This window comes from Chionomys nivalis, chromosome 19 (assembly GCF_950005125.1).
Source record: "Chionomys nivalis chromosome 19, mChiNiv1.1, whole genome shotgun sequence".
NCBI lineage: Eukaryota > Metazoa > Chordata > Mammalia > Rodentia > Cricetidae > Chionomys > Chionomys nivalis.
Genome location: NC_080104.1, coordinates 56,788,616 through 56,807,884, shown reverse-complemented (window position 1 = coordinate 56,807,884; position 19,269 = coordinate 56,788,616). Strand labels below are relative to the sequence as shown.

General features: G+C 49.7%; 1 protein-coding gene across 6 annotated transcripts in view; it reads left to right on the top strand.

The window, feature by feature from the left end:
* Pde9a (phosphodiesterase 9A) overlaps nucleotides 1-19,269 on the top strand; it is an 88,541-nt gene that overhangs the window by 46,757 nt on the left and 22,515 nt on the right. For all 6 annotated transcript variants that reach the window (XR_009055612.1, XM_057751009.1, XM_057751006.1 and 3 more), the window contains exons 5-7: nucleotides 11,445-11,499; nucleotides 12,109-12,179; nucleotides 17,427-17,511. Coding sequence is in view for 5 of the 6 variants with exons in the window: in XM_057751009.1 (XP_057606992.1) it covers nucleotides 11,445-11,499; nucleotides 12,109-12,179; nucleotides 17,427-17,511 (211 nt within the window). In the remaining variant the exon portion in view is untranslated. The remainder of the gene's footprint in view (nucleotides 1-11,444; nucleotides 11,500-12,108; nucleotides 12,180-17,426; nucleotides 17,512-19,269) is intronic.

Sequence of the window (19,269 nt, the reverse complement as noted above, 5' to 3'; positions counted from 1 at the left end):
TCTGGAGGTACTACATACATTGGGTGCATAAATATACATGCAGGTAAAACACCCACCCATACAAAATAATAAAGTAATTTTTAAGAATATATACTGGGAAGATTACTTTGCTGACTGACTGCCTGGTTGCCTGGCTGTCTGAGGGTCTCAGTGTAGCCCTGGTTGGCCTGGAACTTGCTTTGTAGACTACAGATCAGGCTAGGGTTGACTTTGTCAGGTCAAAGGAAACTCCATTTCCCTACGTTTTGGCAGTTAGACGAAAGAAGCATTCCCCAGGAGCTTATGAAGCCCTTCCCCTCTACCTGAGGAGCCAGTTCCTTTATCACTGGCAGAAGAGACACACGGCTTCTGTGGTTATTAGCGTCCCAAAGTGCATCCTGACTCCAGACTCCGTCAGAGTTAGAAGACCGTTACACATTCAGAGTCCATGCAGGCTTCTCTCAGTTCTTCTAACCCTGCCTTTGCTGGCCATGTTTGGTCTACTGCTTTCTTTCCCTGCTCTGGACCCTTCCAGAGGCTGCTGACAGTTCTCCCCTTCATATTTACAATAAAAACCTTCCCATCACCATTAAACAGCCTTAGTCTTGAGGGTTCTTGGTTTTTGCGGATCTCGGGTTTTTCCTTTGCTGCTGTTCGCGTTGGCTGGATAGATGTGCACATTCTGCTTTATTCCTGCTCCATGCCCCTCAGCATGGCTCTTAGCCGCTGCTCTAAGCACCGTGATTTCCACCTTCAACTTTTTTTAAACGTAGGGACTTGGTGTTTTTAGATTGAGAGCGAAGTTGAATGAAAACCACGGCATTCCTACCCATTCGCTCCCTACACCCTCAGTGACAGACGAGCAGTACTCCCTAGAGTCCACAGTTCACTATGGGGGACACTCTTGGCTTTACACATTCTTCAGCTTTGTAAACGCGTAGTGCCGCCTGTCCCCCAGCGCAGCCTCATAAGGAAAACCTTCAACCTTGAGCGTGGAGAATCCTTGAGACTAGCAGGAGATTCAAAGCCAGTCTGGCCAGTAGGGTGTTGGGGGCGGGGGTGAAGGGGAGGGAGATCTGTTTCCATGGCTCCTAGCTCCCTCCCACAGCCCTCTTTCCTGTCTTCATGGTTTTTCCTTTTCCAGAGTGTCCTATAGTTGGAACCAAGCAGGGCACAGCCTTTCAGACCAGTTCCTCTCTCTTGCTGCCCAGCCGGTTGGGGCCCCTTCTCTGCCTTTCCCTGGCTCTCCAGCATCATCCAGTATCCACGTCTATCAATGTTTATTCTCAGAGACCTGTTGCAAGCAGCCTGGAGACTTGCAGCGTTGGCAGTTACGACTGCCAACGCTGTGTTTCCTTATGCACAGGTTCTTAAGGAAGCGGGCAGGGAAAGAAAAAGAAATCAGGCAGACCACACAGAGCGTGACAGACCCTCCGACCCCAAGAACAGAGCTCTGTACACCCCATGCCTATGAATCTGAACCTCCAAGACAGTTGCCAGACGCAGCAGTTTGGCTCGCCAGGACATCAGAGTGTTCGGCGCCTTATTTCTGAAATGCCCTATACCAATCCTTCAACTGCTGAGAGAGTTTGTGATTTCCCAGCAGGGCAACTCAGAAAACCTGGGACTTTAAGAAGCGCCAGGCAAGGTCACTGTTAATCATATAACTTTATTGTCCTCCTGGGTCATAAAGGAAGTGTGTCTTGTCCCTCCCCTCCCCCTCCTTCTGAATGTCAGTTTTATGGGGCCCATAAACAATGAGTGCCCAGTGACCCTTCCAGCTTTAGACTGTTCCCACACACTGTTTTGAAGAAAGGCTGGTTGGAGGGCTGCGGCAGGGGCTGGGAGAGAGCAGAAGTGGGACCGGAGGTGAGTCTGGTCCCTCTCGTTTCCCAGGACAAGGGTGGAGAGGGAGATGAGCTGACTACCTTCCCTTGTCTCCAGGGCCTCTGGGAGAGTGGCCTCTTTGAGTCTAGGGAATGGGGCTCATTTTATCCCTAACATGGTGGTGGCGGTGGCGGTGGCAGTGGCAGTGGCGATAATGATGATGCCACTACCTGAAGGAGTAGACATTTTCATTGTTGTTTAGGTATTGCTTGGTTTTGGTTTCGGTTTTTCGGAGTTTGGGGAGGTTTCTGTTGATCCGGTGCAGCTGGGAGAATGCGCAGAACCCCGTCTGCTGCCTCAAGTTGAGTAGAGTAGCGTGGCAAGCCCAGGGGAGTCGTGAGCCATTGCTGTCTGGCGGGTGAGAGGCTCGGCAGTGTGTCCTTTGTTTTCTATTTTGGAGAAGCTCTCGCTATGTAGTAACCCAGGCTGGCCTCCCTTTCTCCATCCTCCTGTCTCAGCCTCCCCAGTTATAAGGATTACAGGTGTATGCCAGCACCCCTAACGCCCCTGCAGCTCTTAGTGCTGTGTCTGCAGGCTGAGAGAGCTTAGATGCAGATGCCCATACTGGCACCTCAGGCCTTCCACCTCCATGCAGGAGCCTGGGACCAGGAAGAGGGGTTGTGTCCAAACCAGCTCAGGCATTAGGGGATGGAAAAACTTAGCAGAGCTGTTGTTCTCTTCCGCTCAGCATACAACGGACTTCGAGTCACCAGCCTACTGGCCCTGGGCGACATGTAGTGTGCAATTGCTCCTTGCAACAGAATAGCAGACTTTCCTGCTGTCCCTTTAACCAACTGCTTGTGTCTTTCTGCCACTGAATGACAGGAGTCCCGACAGGGTCAGGAATTGTCTGAAACAAACAATTCCTGGAAGAAGTGGGCGGGGCGGGATCAGGTTCCTTGAATGTCCCCTGTAACCCAGCTTGGAGTCAGACTTCAGACTGCCGTGGTCTGCTTGGGGAAGCCCCATGGCACGGGGCCCTCATCCCGTGTGCACCTATGTACCTGTAGCTGTTGACACCCCAGTAGCTTCCCCCAGAATTGACAGAGGTTTGGTTTAGTCCAGACCCCTGTTCTGGAACAGACCCTGCTCTAGCTGAGCACGCGGGAGCTGGGCTTTCTCAGCTCCACATCAGTGGTGTGATGCTTCTGTGACGTCCTAACGTCCTCGAAGCTGGCCCCCTGCTGGCCCTCTCACATTGTCCTAAATGAAACTCAGCCCTCCTGTGCTGTTTGTGAGACCTCCAGCTCCCGCCAGCTGTCTCCAGCATCTACTGTGGATGCTTGCCTCAGGAAATCTGTAGACACAGCAGCCTGCAGGAGCTAAGGCTTCCACAAACCAGAAGCCGCGTGGCCTGCCGCGACTGCGCACAAGCCTCCCCAACCTGGAGGAAGTTGCTCTTTAGAGCACACGAGGCACCTACCTTTGTGGTGGCAGTCAGTACCTGGGAGTCCTCCCTGGTGTGCTCCCACCAGCTCTCCGTGCGCACAGGGCCAGTGGGTACTCTGTGTTAGCTGCTCAGCTCCTGGAGGTTCCCTAGAAAACAACTAACTTGGGAAAGCCAGCTTGCTCTCCTGCAGGCTCTGTCTGTGCGGGCCAGCAACATTCCTCCCCTCAGACCATCGCCTTTGCTTGTGGTCCAGAGGGACCCCAAAGAGATGACAGTTGCCTGAAGCTATGACTTACGAGCATTCTTGGCTCCTGCTGACTTTTCTCAGAGCTACTAAGCCATCTTCAAAACAAAGCGCTTGCGTGTGCTTAAACTTCTTCAATCATTTTGTGCCGTGCAGCCTGGGAAATAGCGATCGGTGTCATCTCTAGGAGTGGATTTCGCTGGCAGGGTATGGCTTTGCTACCAAGTTGGGGATGACATTTGACAACTGAACCCTGTTGCCCCCAAATCTAGAGGTTTTAGGCTCCCTGGGGTGATAAAGAGAAATAATATGTGCTTTTTTCTCATGCAGAAACCAGCATTCTTTTCAAAAGACAGGGCAGGAAAAGAAAGGGTTATTAGGGGAAACAGAAGGGTTGGGGTGGAGGGGACAAGAGGATGGGCGGGTGTGATCAAAGCATGATGTGTGCAAATGTGGGAACGTTGCAGTGAACACCCTTGATCTGTGCGGTTGAGCTGCGCCTGTAATTACCATGGGAAGGAGCACCTGGACGATGGGCCAGCCAGGCCGGGGCAGCCCAGGCTGATGGGAGCTCCCTACACATCTCATTGTCCCAAAGATGCCACACACCAGGGAAGGGCAAGCCACAAGAGATGCTGTCAGCCAGCCTTAGTGACCCTGAGACAGTAAGGCCAGCGCAGGGACAGGAGCGAAGGCAGTGGCTTGCGCGACAGGTCACACACTGCCCTGAAGATGCTACATGTGTTCCTGGCTTGCTTTCAAGTTCTGCAGGATGCGGGGAGAAAACGGTGTCGATGCAGGGATCCCTGTGGTGGCAGACACTGCTCCAGACCAGGACATATGACTGGCTGTGCGACACAGGATTTTTTTTCCTTTTTTTTTTCTTGAAGAAGAATTCATTCTTTGCCCTCTGTATGAATGCCCCAGCGAGCTCTTTCTGCTGAGTTGTATGTTCAGAGTGGATGCCACAGCCTGACCATGGCCCCAGCAGGTGTGCCGCCATTTCCGAGCTGTTTCTAAGAACCACAGAGATGCTGGCATGGGTCATACATGGGCTAAGGTTTAGCCTTAACATAGACGGGAATACCAGCATCTATCTGGGCACTGAGTCCTGCTTCTCCTGAGAATCAAATTCAAGCATAGAAATGCTGTGAGACCCAAGAGACAACATCCCCCAAACCCAAAAGACAGCTCTTCCTTAACTCTTTTTCAAGTTACTCATTTGTATTTTATGTGTATGACTATTGTCTGCATGAATATCTATGTGCCACACGCGTGCCTTATGCCCAAGAAGGCCACAAGAGAGCATCAGATACCCTGTAGTTGTGAGCTACCATGTGGGTGCTGGGAACCTAACCCCAGCCCAGCGCGTGCTCTTTCTCTCTGAGCCATCTCTCCAGCCCTCCTTATTTTCTTTCATTCCATTCTGAACTGGCTTGGAGGTGAGTTCAGATTCAGATGCTCACGAGAACAAACGGAGAGGCAGCTTGCACAGCTGTGGCTCAGTGACCAGCCCACTACGGACTCCGGCACTCTCAGGTGCACACCACCCTCCCCACCCTACTTGCCCTTGGGTAACCACTTCCTTTCTGACCTCACCCCTCCTTGACCCCTGCCAGTCGCTAATCTGAGGTTATCAGATTTCTAATTTTGTCGCTTAGAATGTTGAATAGATGCAGTCATACAAGTAATTTGGGCCAAACTGTTCCCAGAGAAGCTCCCTTCCTTGGAGGAGCACAGTTAGTTTATCCATTCACCTTTGAGGGTATCTGGCTTGTTTGCAGGTTGGAACCACTTCCAGTCATGTTGTTAGTTCACAGGTGATTGTGGGAACATGGACTTTGCTCCTTGTGCCTGGAAGGTCAGCTACTGTCAAACTTTTCCGCAGACTCTCCGTGGCCAGGAGTGACCCAGGGTTACTCTTCCCTGACCCTGGGTGTGGTCAGCCTTTTTGATCTTAGGATAAGCTTTTTGACACACGCATTTCCTAGTGACTGTGAATGCTGGATGGTTCCCATGCTCACACTCCTCTGCACACGGTCGGTCACGTGTCACCTCTTGTCTGTTTTCAGGCTGAGTTGAAGTGTTTTCTGCTGTTGGGTCTGACCGCTTTACACACACACACACACACACACACACACACACACACTGTGTCAAATCATTGTCAGCTTCCCCATTAGCAAATATCCCCCCTCCAGCTGCAGTTTTCCTTTTCTCTCTTTTGGGGTGGCAATGACTTATTTAAACTTGCAATAATTGTTTTTTATTTTTTAAATTTTTCATAAAATATTTATTCAATCATGTATACAGTGTTCTGCCTGCACGTATGCTTGCAGGCCAGAAGAGGGCACCAGATCTCATTATAGATGGTTGTGAACCACCATGTGATTGCTGGGAATTGAACTCAGGACCTCTGGAAGAGCAGCCTTAACCTCTGATCCATCTCTCCAGCCCCCCATAAAATATATCTATATCTTATTCTTTCCCCTCCACCAGCTCCTTCCAGATCCCCCACCACCCCACCCAACTTCATGTTCTTTCTCTCTTAAAACACACACACTCCGAAGCATGGAGGCTGTTTCATGTTGGCTGCCTGGAGCGTGGCTTCAGGCTGGCTCTTCATCCCCTTCACAGTGTTCTTCTAGCAGTGATTCACTTTGACAAGTGGCTTAGAGAATTCTCCTGTGTGTTTGGGCGTCACATCTAGGAGCTCTCTGACTTCCCCGGCACTCTGCAGGTTTTTCTCCTGTATTTTGTTTATAGCCACGGGCCATTCATTTTGCATTAGTTTTTTACCTGTGGAATAATCTTATCTACTTCTACAAAAGAGATTGCGGCAATTTTGGACAGGAATTTCTTTAAGCCTGTATACCAGTTTAGGGAGAATTGGCATGTTTGCCAGGTTAAATTCGCTAAGTCATTAACATCAGTTACTTACAATTCATTTACGTATTTTTTCAGTAGCATTTTGGAGTTTCAAGCATACAAATTCTGCATATGTTTTTGTTAGGTTTAGGCCTGAGTTGTGGGACTTTTTTGAGTGATTTGCAATGATATTATATTTTTTTTTTTTTTTTTTTTTTTTTTTTTTTTGGTTTTTCAAGACAGGGTTTCTCTGTGGTTTTGGAGCCTGTCCTGGAACTAGCTCTTGTAGACCAGGCTGGTCTCGAACTCACAGAGATTCACCTGCCTCTGCCTCCCGAGTGCTGGGATTAAAGGCGTGCGCCACCACCGCCCGGCTGATATTATATTTTTAATGTAATTTTTTTTTTTTTTTTTGGTTTTTCGAGACAGGGTTTCTTTGTGGCTTTGGAGCCTATCCTGGAACTAGCTCTGTAGACCAGGCTGGCCTTGAACTCACAGAGATCCACCTGCCTCTGCCTCCCAAGTGCTGGGATTAAAGGCGTGCGCCACCATCGCCCGGCCTTTTAATGTAATTATTATATATGATGATTAGTATTGTATGTGGATCATATGACCTTGTTAATGTCACTTGTTAGCTCTGGGAGAGGTTGTTTATTTGTAGATTCCTTAGACTGTTCTATATAGACAGTCTTGCCATTAGCAAGATGATGGTCCTGTGTCCTTTCTCTTTCTTATTCTTGCCTTATTGCATTAGCTTGAACTTCCAGCATTGTGTCAGTGAGAGTCTATCCTGCCTTGTCACACCTGTAGCTGAAGAGTTTTGTTAATGCTTTTATAATTCTTTTTTCATTTTGTGTGTAAGGGTGTTGTAGCTGCATGCATGTATGTGTACCATCTACATGCAGTACCCACAAAGGCCAGAAGAGGGCATCAGATCCCATGGACTTGGAAGACATGCCATGAAAAGTGACTTCTTACAGGGTATGAAGCCAAATGGCCATGGGTTAGCTCCACCCACTTCCTCGGGGTCTCAGGTAGAGCTCGGCCTTTGAGTGATTAGGAGACACAAGCTTGAAATAAAGAAGTCATTACTTATAGGTCTGGGTAGGCAGGTGACCTGTAGGCCACACAGAGAGGCCAGGAACACAGGACAAAGACAGAAGAGGACCTGTAGGTTGATGCCTTTATTGAGTCCTGAGAATTACCCTGTGAGGTTCCTCAGGGGGAGGTTTAGTGGGTGATTTAAAGTGAGCAGACACAGTTCTGAGAGGTCACGGTGGTGGTGAAATGGTTTCTGTGGCATAGGGCTGCGCAGTGTGTGCAGGGCGTGGGGACAGGAGGGTGACTCAGGTAGGCTGTTCCGAGGTGTCCTCAGGGAGGTGGTCACCAGGAGGGTGTGGTTTAAGGCAGGCATTTGGACTGACACCTGAGGAGATGAGAAGCAGATAACCGGAAGCTGGGCTGGGGTGACTGAACCTGCTCTGGAGTGAGGAGTGTAAGGTCTTATGGCACCGGAAGGATTTCCCACAGGTCGTGAAGCATCGAGGGCTTAAGAGGTTGATCCAAATTGAGTCATTCTTCTTTGTGGCGTTTTTTATTGTGTACAGAGGATAAACACTAGCAAGTATATTTTAGGAAGGAGGGAGGGAAGAAGAGGGGCAAGGCATGTGGGAGGCTAAAGCATAAAGAACCCAAGTTAGAGGCCAGCCTGGGCTACTTGGCAAAATCCTGCTAAAAGAAAAGGAGGAAGGGAGCAGAAATGCCTGGACGTGGTGTGAACCAGGCTACTGTTCTGCCATGTTGAGCATCCACAGGAGGGCATGTCAAAGCAGCTTGTTGTCGAAGACACACAGAGATGGCGTGATGTGTCTAAACTTGAACACATCTTCCTGGGCTCACACAGTAGGCTACAGCACCCAGCGCTGTGAGGACCTGACTTCGGAAACTCCTTTTAAAGAAGGGTTTCATCTTAAGACATATAATAAGTTGTGGGGAGAGCAGGTCTCAGCTCCAGGAATGTGCTACGATAGCAGAAATTGAACAGATACCCTAAAAATAACCAATTAAGAAGGTAGGGAGCAGGGCCATAAAATTTAACGAGGTCCAGATGTTCTTGGGAGACATCCTGTCCTTGAAGATACCTTGTCAGTTATTAATGGCTCTTTGTTAAGTTTTCGTGCCCCAAAACTGACCAATGGGTTCAGAAACTACCTTATCCTGTGTGCTCCTCACCCAACCCCAAGACAACAGGACTCAAATGCCCCTGTTTGTGGCGTTTCCTCTTTAAAAGTTTGCCCCTTTTCCGGGTTTGGGGCTGCACTTCCCTCGCCCACTGCATTGGTGTGGTGGAGGTGTAGTCCAAACTTGAGTTTGAATTAAAAACCCTCGTGTAATTTGCATTGGAAATCCGGCTCCGTGAATGCACTTGGGGATCAGAAACTTGGGCATAACAGTACCAACTGCAGAACTTCCTAAAGCGACCTACGTGCCATCTGCCTGTGCCAGCAACGGTGTCACCTAGCCACGTGCTGCTTGAAATGGTACTCACACCGCCGATGAACTGAATTGCTAAGTTTGGGGTTTTCAGTGGCATCAGCCTGGTAAAGGTGTCCTGGCATCATAGGTCCGTGCTACAGGCACCGCCGCTGCCACCCAGTCATACCTGCAGGCCTTAGACACAGGAGGACACACCCAGCACACCTGTGTTCCTGTGAAGCTGGAAATCTGTGAGCTGGCATCTGCCTAGAGCTCAGGTGACCTGTGGAGGGACAGGGACTCAGGGAGGCCAAAAAGACTTCTGGGGTACCAACAAGGTTCTGTTGTTTGGACTGAGTACACGTGACCAAGAAGGGAGGGAGGAAAATGACTTTTTTCTCATTAGAAAATTAAAATATATTCATAGTAAAAATGAAAGATTCGCTGAGGAAGTAAAAAAATAGGAAAATGGAATCTTACAAGCAAAAGATAACGGTTGGTGTCTTCGAAGGTTCCCTCCCAACATGTTTGAAAAATAGGATTGTTCTGTTACTGTTTGAAACAGCATTTGAAAAATTTTTTAGATTTATTTATTTATGAGGGTATGACTTGAACATATATGTCTGTGTACCGTGTGCATACCTGGTACCCATGGAGGTCAGAAGGGGCACTGGGTACCCTGGGACTGGAATTATAAATGGTTGACTGTGAGCCTCCATGTGGGTGCTGGGAATCAAACCCAGGTCCTCTGCAAGAGCAGCCAGCGTTCTTAACCTCTGAAAAATTTCTTCAGCCTCTCAAAACCATTTTTTTTTTTATATCTAACAACAGATGCTAACTTTTCTACTTGGCTTTTGTTTTTTATAAATCTTTTTTTTCCTTCTTGTTTAATGTACGTTGGTGGTTTTGTCTACGTGTATTTCTGCGTGATGGAGGCTGATCCCTTGGAACAGGGGTTACAGACAGGTGTGAGTTGACGTGTGGGTGCTGGGACTTGAACTTGGACCTCTTAGCTGCTGAACCATCTCTTCGGCCCCCTTGTTTTTGTTTTTAAAGTTAGGATCTTGCGCCGGGCGGTGGTGGCACACGCCTTTAATCCCAGCACTCGGGAGGCAGAGGCAGGCGGATCTCTGGGAGTTCGAGGCCAGCCTGGTCTACAAGAGCTAGTTCCGGAACAGGCACCAAAGCTACAGAGAAACCCTGTCTTGAAAAAAAAAAAAGTTAGGATCTTGCTACATAACTCTGGCTGGCTTATCATGTACTCGCTGGTCATCCTCCTGCCTCTGTCTCCCAGACATGAACATTTTTAAATGATTGTCTTTTCCTTCTTCTTTTTCCCACTTTAGACAGAGTTTCCTTGTGCACTTTAAAGCTGACCTTGAACTTGTTCTTCCCGCCCACCTGGCCCCCTAACTCCTGCCCCAACCTCCCACGGGCTGGGATTATTATCAATAGTAGAATGTGTGTACCGATTCATCATATTTAATTTAACAATTCTGAGGCCCACAAGACGGCTCCGCAGTTAACGGTGCTTGCCACCAAGCCTGGCGACCTGAGTTTGGGTCCTCAAATCCGCACAATGAAATGAAGACCTGACTCCCACAAATTATCCTCTGACCTCCATAGGTGTGCTAAACACACACGTGTCGCCACCACACACAGACAGGCTGTGCTCACTCCCTCCATGTTAATTGATGCCCTGATGCCTATCTTCTGTGTGTTCCTGGCCATTTACCGGAAAGCAGGCACTGGATGGAAACAGGGACATCCTTAGTTTTTGAGTTCCGTTGCGGGACTAAATTGCCATAGTATTTTCTTGGCTGTGCTGTTGTGGTTTGCTTTGTTTTGATTGCTAGGGCAAGTTAAGCATCAGGCCTATGTAGAAGCGTCTATGCAGTCAAGTGCTCTACCACTGAGCTATACCCCCTCTGCAGAAGCGTCTATGAATCCCTTTATAGGGTCTCTGAGTTCGGGGTTATGAATGAATGATTAACTGGGACAAGAAGGTCTCCCCTTTCTCAAGGACACAGACAGACTCACTACAGAGGGCAGTGACCTGGCCATCTGCACCTTCCCATAAGTCTCAGCATTTGGGCTGGTCAGGAAATAGGAAAAAGGCAAGTTATGATCAGTCTGGGGCCTGAACCTTGTAAAACTAGCCACCCAACCCAGTTTTACAGGGCAGGCAGCAAGAGGCCAGGCCTGCTCCACCCAGCCTGCTTCCTCTCTGCAGGCCCATCCTGAGAACACTATGTTTTCACTCCAGCTGGGCATTGACCCCATTCTGTCATAGTAATTGTCCCCATAAAATGAGCCCTGAGAGAAAGCTACCCATATTTAGAGCCCCCAGGCTCGCCTGCCTTATCTCGCTGTGGTAGTACCTGGAGAACATCAGCCTGGGCCACTGACAAGGAGCCAGTAAGAGCAGGCAACAGAGAAGAGAGAGAACCTTCATGGAGGCCCTGCTCCCCGCAACTGACAGTCTAAGCATCTTTCACAGTAACACCTGCAGCTCGCTCAGGGGCAGAACCCTTAGTGACCTGCCTGCCTCTGCGTCCTCCCTCCCAGCCTGTACTGCATCGGTCTCTCTCCTTTGGTTTGTAGAAAGAGAAGAACTCATCCAGGGTGTGCTGGCCCAGGTGGCAGAGCAGTTCTCCAGGTACCGTATTCTCTGCATGTACTTTTCAGGCTTGTGGGAGCTGAGCCTAGCCATAGTGAGGCTTCTGTAGCTTCAGTAGCGAGCCTGGCTGGGCACATTCTAGCAAACCTTCATTTTATCCCCAAAATTGTGTTCAGTGGCTGCTGGTAGATTATGAGTTCTGGGGTGGTGAGTCCACCCCCACCACTCCATTCTTCCAGGACTTGGAGCTGCCTACAAAACACCCTTTTACAAATGAGTGTTTCCCACTGAGCTGCTGTGTAGGTCGGGGGGCGGGGCTTCCTTTTCATTCATCAACACCCTACTAAATTCTATGTCAGTATTGTTAGTTTCTCAGAGCAATTTCTGAGCATAGCAGTACCCCGTAGCTGTCTGTGTTGGTCAGGGCAGGGTACAGGCTTGGGGTCAACCCACCTTAAGTCTACACAGAAAACCCAGGACAGAGTAGTGAAGACACCAGATCCAAAGACATTATGCATTCTTTAAAAGTATCTCCTGCTGTCTTGGTCCCCTCTCTAGCCTCCTTGGAGACCTCACCTCAGGTAGGAACCCATACGTGTTTGCCAGTCTGGGTCATGTTTTATCTTTTCTCCCCACTTTTCCCCTCAGAGCGTTTAAGATCAACGAGTTGAAAGCAGAAGTTGCAAACCACCTGGCCGTGCTGGAGAAACGGGTGGAACGTGAGTGGAGTTTTTTTTATTTTTCCTACTTTCTGCTTTCCACATATACTTTTAACCACCCTCAGAATTAGCCACTTAGAGTCACGAACGAGTTAGTACTGACAGCAAACACATCCTTTCCTGGCGTGCCTCTCTGATATTAACAAAGGCTAGGCCAGGACAGATCTAAGCACACGTTTCTATGAAGTGCAGCTTTGTCTGTGCACAGAACACAGAGTAATACCCCAAATGGCCTCCGTCTGGCCCAGCAGAACCAGGACTCCAGCTCTGTGCCTCTGCATGAGACGGGAGAATGTCTCTTCATGCCGCTATGCAGCTTGCTTCTGCAGTTTCGAATAAGTGTATGACATCTGCATCTCAGTTTTCAGCCACTGCTACAGGAAAGAAGAAACTCAGGTCCAGGCTTCGTTCAGTTTCCAAAAAGTTAGATTTGGGGAAGGAAATAGCTTCGAGGCCCCTCATCTGTCGTGAGGGAATCAATGAAAGGCTCAATGCTTCTGCCCCATAGGCCTGCGGATCCCACATTCCACCCTCAGCTCCACAGCCAGGTTCTCTGTCACTGTCAGGCTCAGCCTGGCAATACACGGGCACCTAATTTATTAACTTGGGCTGAGTAAACAGAATCCAAACAGGAAGCCATTAAGAGGCAAGCTTCCCCGAAGAGTATGTGGCAGATTCTGTTCGGAAGATTGAGTGGATGTCTTTTTTTTTTTTTTTTTTTTTTTGTATCTTGCTTTTTAATTGCTTCTCTTCTTTCTTCAAGAAAAAATTTCTATCACATAAAACCCAGCTCCCTGGAATAAGTTGAAACACATTCCCATCGTCTCATGTGTCCTTCTCAAAGCACGTTGACTTTTCCCAAGTCAGCTGATCTTCGAGTCCTCAAGACTATCTTGTCTTGCCTGGAATGATGGGAACCACAGATAGTGACCCCTCCAGTTCATTCTGCAAATGAGACAAGAAAAGACCAGTGTCTGGAGTCCGCGCCACCTTTCCTTAGGGAGGCGGCACCCTCCTGCACGCCTGTCTTGCCGTCTTGACGGCTCTGAACAGAAGAGGAATCTTGGGGAGCCCACCACACTGCTAGAGGGTGTGGTGCAACATGACAACCCCCACACACTCACTATCCTTGTAACTCCTAGTCCCTCTGTCAGCCCTCTGGCGTCTCCTCATTTGGATCCCCACGGTCCCCACTGCCGTTGCTCCCGCTGGCACCAGATTCCAAGCCTGCTGGAGCTGAAGCGCAGCCAGAGTAGGAGAGCGTGCACTCCTGGAGCCGCCTCACAAATCCACACCTCAGAATGCAGCACCTCGGGGTGCTGGGAGCCCGAAACTCCGGCTCAGAAAGTGTCAGCAGGGCTGGCGCCTCTAAGATCTGAGGGAGAGTCGTTTCTAGGCTGTCTCTGGTAGATGGTTACCTGGCTGGAATCACTCCATGGCTGCAGCCTGCCCCTGTCTTCATGTGGCTCCTTCCTCCCAGCCACCATATCTCAGTACTCCCCATCTGTTTCTTAAAACGCCTCTGTTTGAATCAAGGATGGTCCCATCTCAAGTTCTCTGTCTAATAACTGCCAAGGATCTCTCATCTAAATCAAGCGGCATTTACAGGGTCCAGGATTTAGGATAGATCACATGCTCTGTGAGACATGTTCAACCCACTACAGTGAGCATTCATCATTCCCTCTTTGTCAGGGGAGATCAGATTAGTCTCCTGCTGAGATGTATGGAGTATTGAACTCTCTAAACGTGAGAGGGACTTTAGCCACAGACCATGGAAGGAGCTTGCTGCCAGGGCACCAGCCACATCAACAGATACATAAAGCCACTGTCACCATTTGGCTTATGACTGCCACACCCAGCAAGTACCTACTCAACCTCCATTTGTCTATCCTCTTCTGATGCCTCTTCTGTCCCAGGTCCCCAACTGTAGGTCTCACTTCTGGCATCTCCGTGTCTTCTTGCACCCCCAGGAGAGGCCTTGTATGCACGGGCTCTCTGCCACTGAAATCCAGCCGGCTCTGGGCTCATTCATTCCTGGTCCTCTTAGCTGACCACTTCCTAGTCTCCAGAGTCTCCAGAGACCTCTCCTTTTAGCATGGAGATAGCCAGGAAGTCACCATGCTGATCCCCAGGGACTTTGAGTTTCAGATACTTAGGTCCTCATTCTGAAGATGCAGATAGGGCTTGTCTGGTATATGCAAGTATGGGAGACAGTGAAAAGTTTGAGTGGGGACTACGGTCAGACCTCATTTGGAGCAGGACATTAGGGAAATGTCCAACCCAGATGGTCCTGACCCTGTATGACTACATAGGCTGCCAGTAGCTCAACTCGAGTCCCTGCTCCAAATAGACACAACCATGCAAAAATATGTGCGTAAAGACATGGACAGATACATGCGTGGGCATGCGTACACATGCAGCTTCACCCGGCCGCCATCAGCTATTATCTGTGTCTCAGGGTGAGGGACATCCAGCTAGCCTGGCCACCTGTAAACCCCCACACTGCACTGACCTTGTCATGAATGGAATTTCCTGCTTGCCCTTTGACCTTAAGCCAAATATATGATTCTCCTCCGTGACTTCCAGCGTTTTTTCTCCCTTTCTGTGTAAATGTTTAGCCTTTAAGGCGTCTGGGATTACTGGTGGGTCAAAGGTGATTTCATAACCATGGAACAGCCTGGCCTCCTGTCTTGCCTGGAGCTTTTCACTTCCTTTCTGGTGTGCTGGGGGTGGGGGGGACACAGGGCAACCCTGCTCCCTCTACCCTTTGTACCTATGCCCTGGACCTGAACCAAGACCTAAACAGCAGTGTGGGCCACAGCCAGAGCTAACCCCTGGGGGCAGAGTTGGACATGGGGCATGCAAACAATCCAGAATTTCCATACTGAACTGAACCAAACCAGCCCTTCTGTATCTGCCTCCCCCCCCCCACCCAGGAAGTGTGCCTGAGGCAAACCTTCAGAGCAGCCCCAGGAAAAGGCTTTGAAAAACTCAGCTCCCTGTCTTTGAGTGGAGAGCCTTAGTTTTGCAGCCAGGAGAGAACAAGCCCCCCAGATCCTGTGGGTTCTTAATGTGGAAGAAGGTGAAAACTGCCTTAGCTATTGCTATGGCCCCTTTTCCTCTGGGCCACCCTCTCTTAGGAAGTCACTCTGAAATCTTTTCATTGGGAGATGAAGATACAGAAGTCCACACAAAACCCTTCCAAAGTTGGAGCTGGAGAGATGGCTCGGTGATTAAGAACACTGGCTGCAATTCCAGAGAACCTGGGTTCAGTTTCCAGCACCCACCCACATGGCAACTGTCTTTAACTCTGGTTACAGGGGATCCAGCATCCTCTTCTGGCCTCCTGGGGCACTGCACTTAGGTGGTGCATTGACACCCATGAATGCAAAACATGCATACACATTATTTTTTTCAGAAATCCCTTCTGAAGTCCACATGCACTTCCCAAGGTTTCAAAGCAGGATAACTCTGCATGGCAGCATAGCAGAAGGTCACGCTGATTGCGTCACCAGGGCCCTGGCAAGGTTAAATGGTTCAGGAAACTCCTGCTTTAGCTTGCGGTATCTGTGCCTACCTATCTGCCAAGCTTAAGAGAGACCAAGAGGGCCCTAAAGGATGGAACTTGGGCCAGGCCGTGAGCACAGCGGCCTCCCACCATTGTTTTTGACCGCCTCTCCTCTCTGTATGGAGCATCCGTACCCTGAAGTAGGCTTCCTTCTCCACGGAGTGGTGGAGGAACTGGAATGGGGCCTGCGGTGAGCTGCAGAATCCCAGGTGTAGGTCACACCTGTACTCCCAACGACTGGCAAACCAAGGCATGAGTGACAATTGCATGTTTGAGCCGATCTGTGTCACACGGGACAGCTGTCTCAAACCCACATAGCAGAGCTGTGGGTCACCTCTCCGTGGGTCTGCTTACTTCCCACAAGGTCCTGCCTCTCGCGCATCGGTCGATTTGAGCGGCAAACTTGCTATGATTGCTATGAACGTATTGCGTTCGTGTTCTAGAGGCATGCCTTTGGCCTGCAAAAATATAACCAGGAGGTCTAAACAAGGCCTCAGCGGCCAAATTAAATCCATTGCTAAGGACCCCCAGGGATGCCTAAGCACCTATCCTGAGAAGAACACGCTCGACCTTCAACTTCTTTGGGTACCAGCGATATAGGAAAGTGTAAAGAACCTCACTCCAAAGGAGGGTGACTGAGTGGGTGAACAAACATGTACCCCCCACTTGTCCCCAGGCTGCCACCACCCTTAACCCAGCACTGGCACCTGAGGCCTTCATTTTGGTCTACACAGCTTCCTACCAGCCTTGTATGGGAGGGACGAAAGTTTCTCTGCCCAGAAGCAAGTCACCAGGACCAGAGCTGACTGTGTTCCTTTGTGCAAAAGAGGCAGTGTTCCTACGGAGTCCTATCCCAGCTTAACTACTACCTTGGAAAGTTCTAGAAAGCCCAGAAGGAGACTGAGTTATGCCAGGCTCCCGAGCTGCGGCTCCTCTTCTTGGATGAGAGGCATTGTTAGGAACTTGCCAACTCCTGAATGGCTGTTTTTTCTTTAGAAGGGGCCGTGCTGTGTGTGTGGGTTTTTTTTAAAGATTTATTTATTTATTATGTATACAACATTATGCCTCGATGTGTGCCTGCATGTCAGAGGAGGGCGCCAGATCTCAATACAGATGGTTGATGAGTCACCATGTGGTTGCTGGGAATTGAACTCAGGACCTCTGGAAGAGCAGCCAGTGCTCTTAACCTCTGAGCCATCTCTCCAGCCCCCGGGCTGTGTTTTTAACAGTTATTCTGAGTCCAACTGAGTGAGAAAGAGAGTACATTGTCACGATGGGCACTGTCCTTTGGCAGAAAACCAAGAGGTGGTCATAAAATAATGTAATCATTGTTTTGGTTCCTCAAGAACCCAGCTTCCGGCAGCATTTCCATGCATTCCCCGCATTTCCGAGGAAACATCTTGGCTAGTAGCTTGTTGGCAGGCACACTCTCCAGTTCACTGGGACACACACACACACACACATACACCCAGAATGTGACTGAGTCTCACCCTGCTCTTCCTTGACGTTGCCTGTTTGTTTCTTGCTGGTGGGGAGCTGAGGGATCCCCACATATCAGTAGCATGGAAAGGCGTGGAAGCCTCTGCCATGAGCCAGCATCCTCCTGAGACCCTCAGCTACCAGCCTGATTAGATCCATGCGACTACTTCTGGTGACCCCATCTGTGTCTTTATCACCAGTGGAAGGACTTAAAGTGGTGGAGATCGAAAAATGCAAGAGTGACATTAAGAAGATGCGGGAGGAGCTGGCCGCCAGAAACAGCAGGTGAGTGTGCGCCCGCCCGGAGCCTGCAGCACCTGGCCCTGGAAAGGGTTCCGTGCAAAAAGCATGGGATGGAACATGGCTTTGTGTCCCCAAACAGAAAAGCTGATGTGGCTTGGTTCCAACGTGGTTGACACTAGCTAGAGGGAGCCCGTTGTATCGATGCATCTCCATCCCATTCTCTTGAAGAGTTTGTTTTTTAAGGTTTATTTTTAGTTTATGTGCATGAGTGTTACCTGTATGTGTGTCCGTGCACCATTTGCATGTCTGGTGCCCGTGGTGGCCGAAAGAGTCAGATCCTCTGGAACTAGAGTTACAGGCAGTTGTGAGTTGCCTTGTGTGTGCTTAGAATAGAACCCAGGTCCTCTGCAAGAACAGTAAGTGCTCACATAACTGCTAAGCCATCTTCTCAGCCCCCTATGTTTTCTTTAAAAGGGGGTTTTGTGGCAGGCGCGAGCTGGAAAATGGCCGCACACGAGAGGGCGCTCTCTCTCCTTCAGACCTGTGTTGTGGTAAATTCCCCACTTGAAGGAAGTTGAGGTCTGGTTTTTGTTGTTTTGTTTTGGGTTTTTTTGTTGTGGTTATGGCTGGTTTTGTTTGTTTATTTAGCTCTAGTTGTCTTGGAACTCACTCTGTAGACCAGGCTGGCCTTGAACTAACAGAGATTCATCCCCCTGCCTCTGTCTCCCAATTGCTGGGATTAAAGACACATGCCAACACCCCCAGCTGCTATCTATTATTAAAGATAACAGTAAGAAGACAAGGGTGTTTGGCTTATAGGGAACCCCAGTTTTCACCCTCAGGTCTCCCAGTTCCCATGGGGAGCCCCTTCTGGCAGAGGGGCACAGCAAGTGTTCCCATTATCATGAACTTGGATCACACAGCCCATCAAAGGTGATGTTCACAGAGGCCGGTGACCAGTAATTCAAGCAAAATGTGCCTGCTGAATGGTTGGTCAGCAGGACTATCCACAAAAATCCAGAGTGCATGACCATAGGGCAACCCCTGAGCAAGGACCAGCCCTGAACAAGCAACCTCAGTTGTCTTAGAATCCCAAGGTGCACTGGAGACCACTGCCTGAATTCAAATAAAGCCAGGCTGCCTGCTGAGGGTGGGTGTGGCTCTTGCCTGTGTGTAGGAGGTACGTGGAAAGCCAGTGGTTCCCATGGAGTTGTCTCAGGGAGGGCAAGAGGTACACCATGTTGTCCTAAGGGGACCCTATCACGCTCAGGGTCACATGGACTGGCCAGCTGGTGTAGAGTTTGGGAGCTCTTGTTCCTTTGATTTGGATGAAACAGGGCAAAGCATTTTGCAGCCATAGGAAATTGAGCGAACATTTCACTCCCCTTGCCCTTAAGAAAGTAGCTCTTCAGGGGTCAAGAGAGTCCCTCTAAGAAGAACCCAGGGGCAAATGGGGACAGATGATAGTCAGCTGAGGCTGGAAACCAACCTGACAACTTTGGACCCAAGGCCTCACTCAGCCTGCTGTCACCCCAGGAAGCATGACTCCCCAGGACCAAGTAGGGGCAAGTGGCCTCTGTGCCGGCCCCCATCAGCAGCGCTGGCAGTCTGCCTGTAGTGGGTCTTTGGCTCAGCTCAGTGACAAGTGTGCCTCTGTGCCCTACAGGTACAGTCTGGATCTCAGAGACATAAGCCAGAGCCCTCCAGTGCCCCAGCAGGCTTGCAGAAGTGGCACTCTCCGTAGACAGTGATGGGGCATTCCTTGTGAGATGGGTCTGTGGGATGCGTTAGTGTCCACAA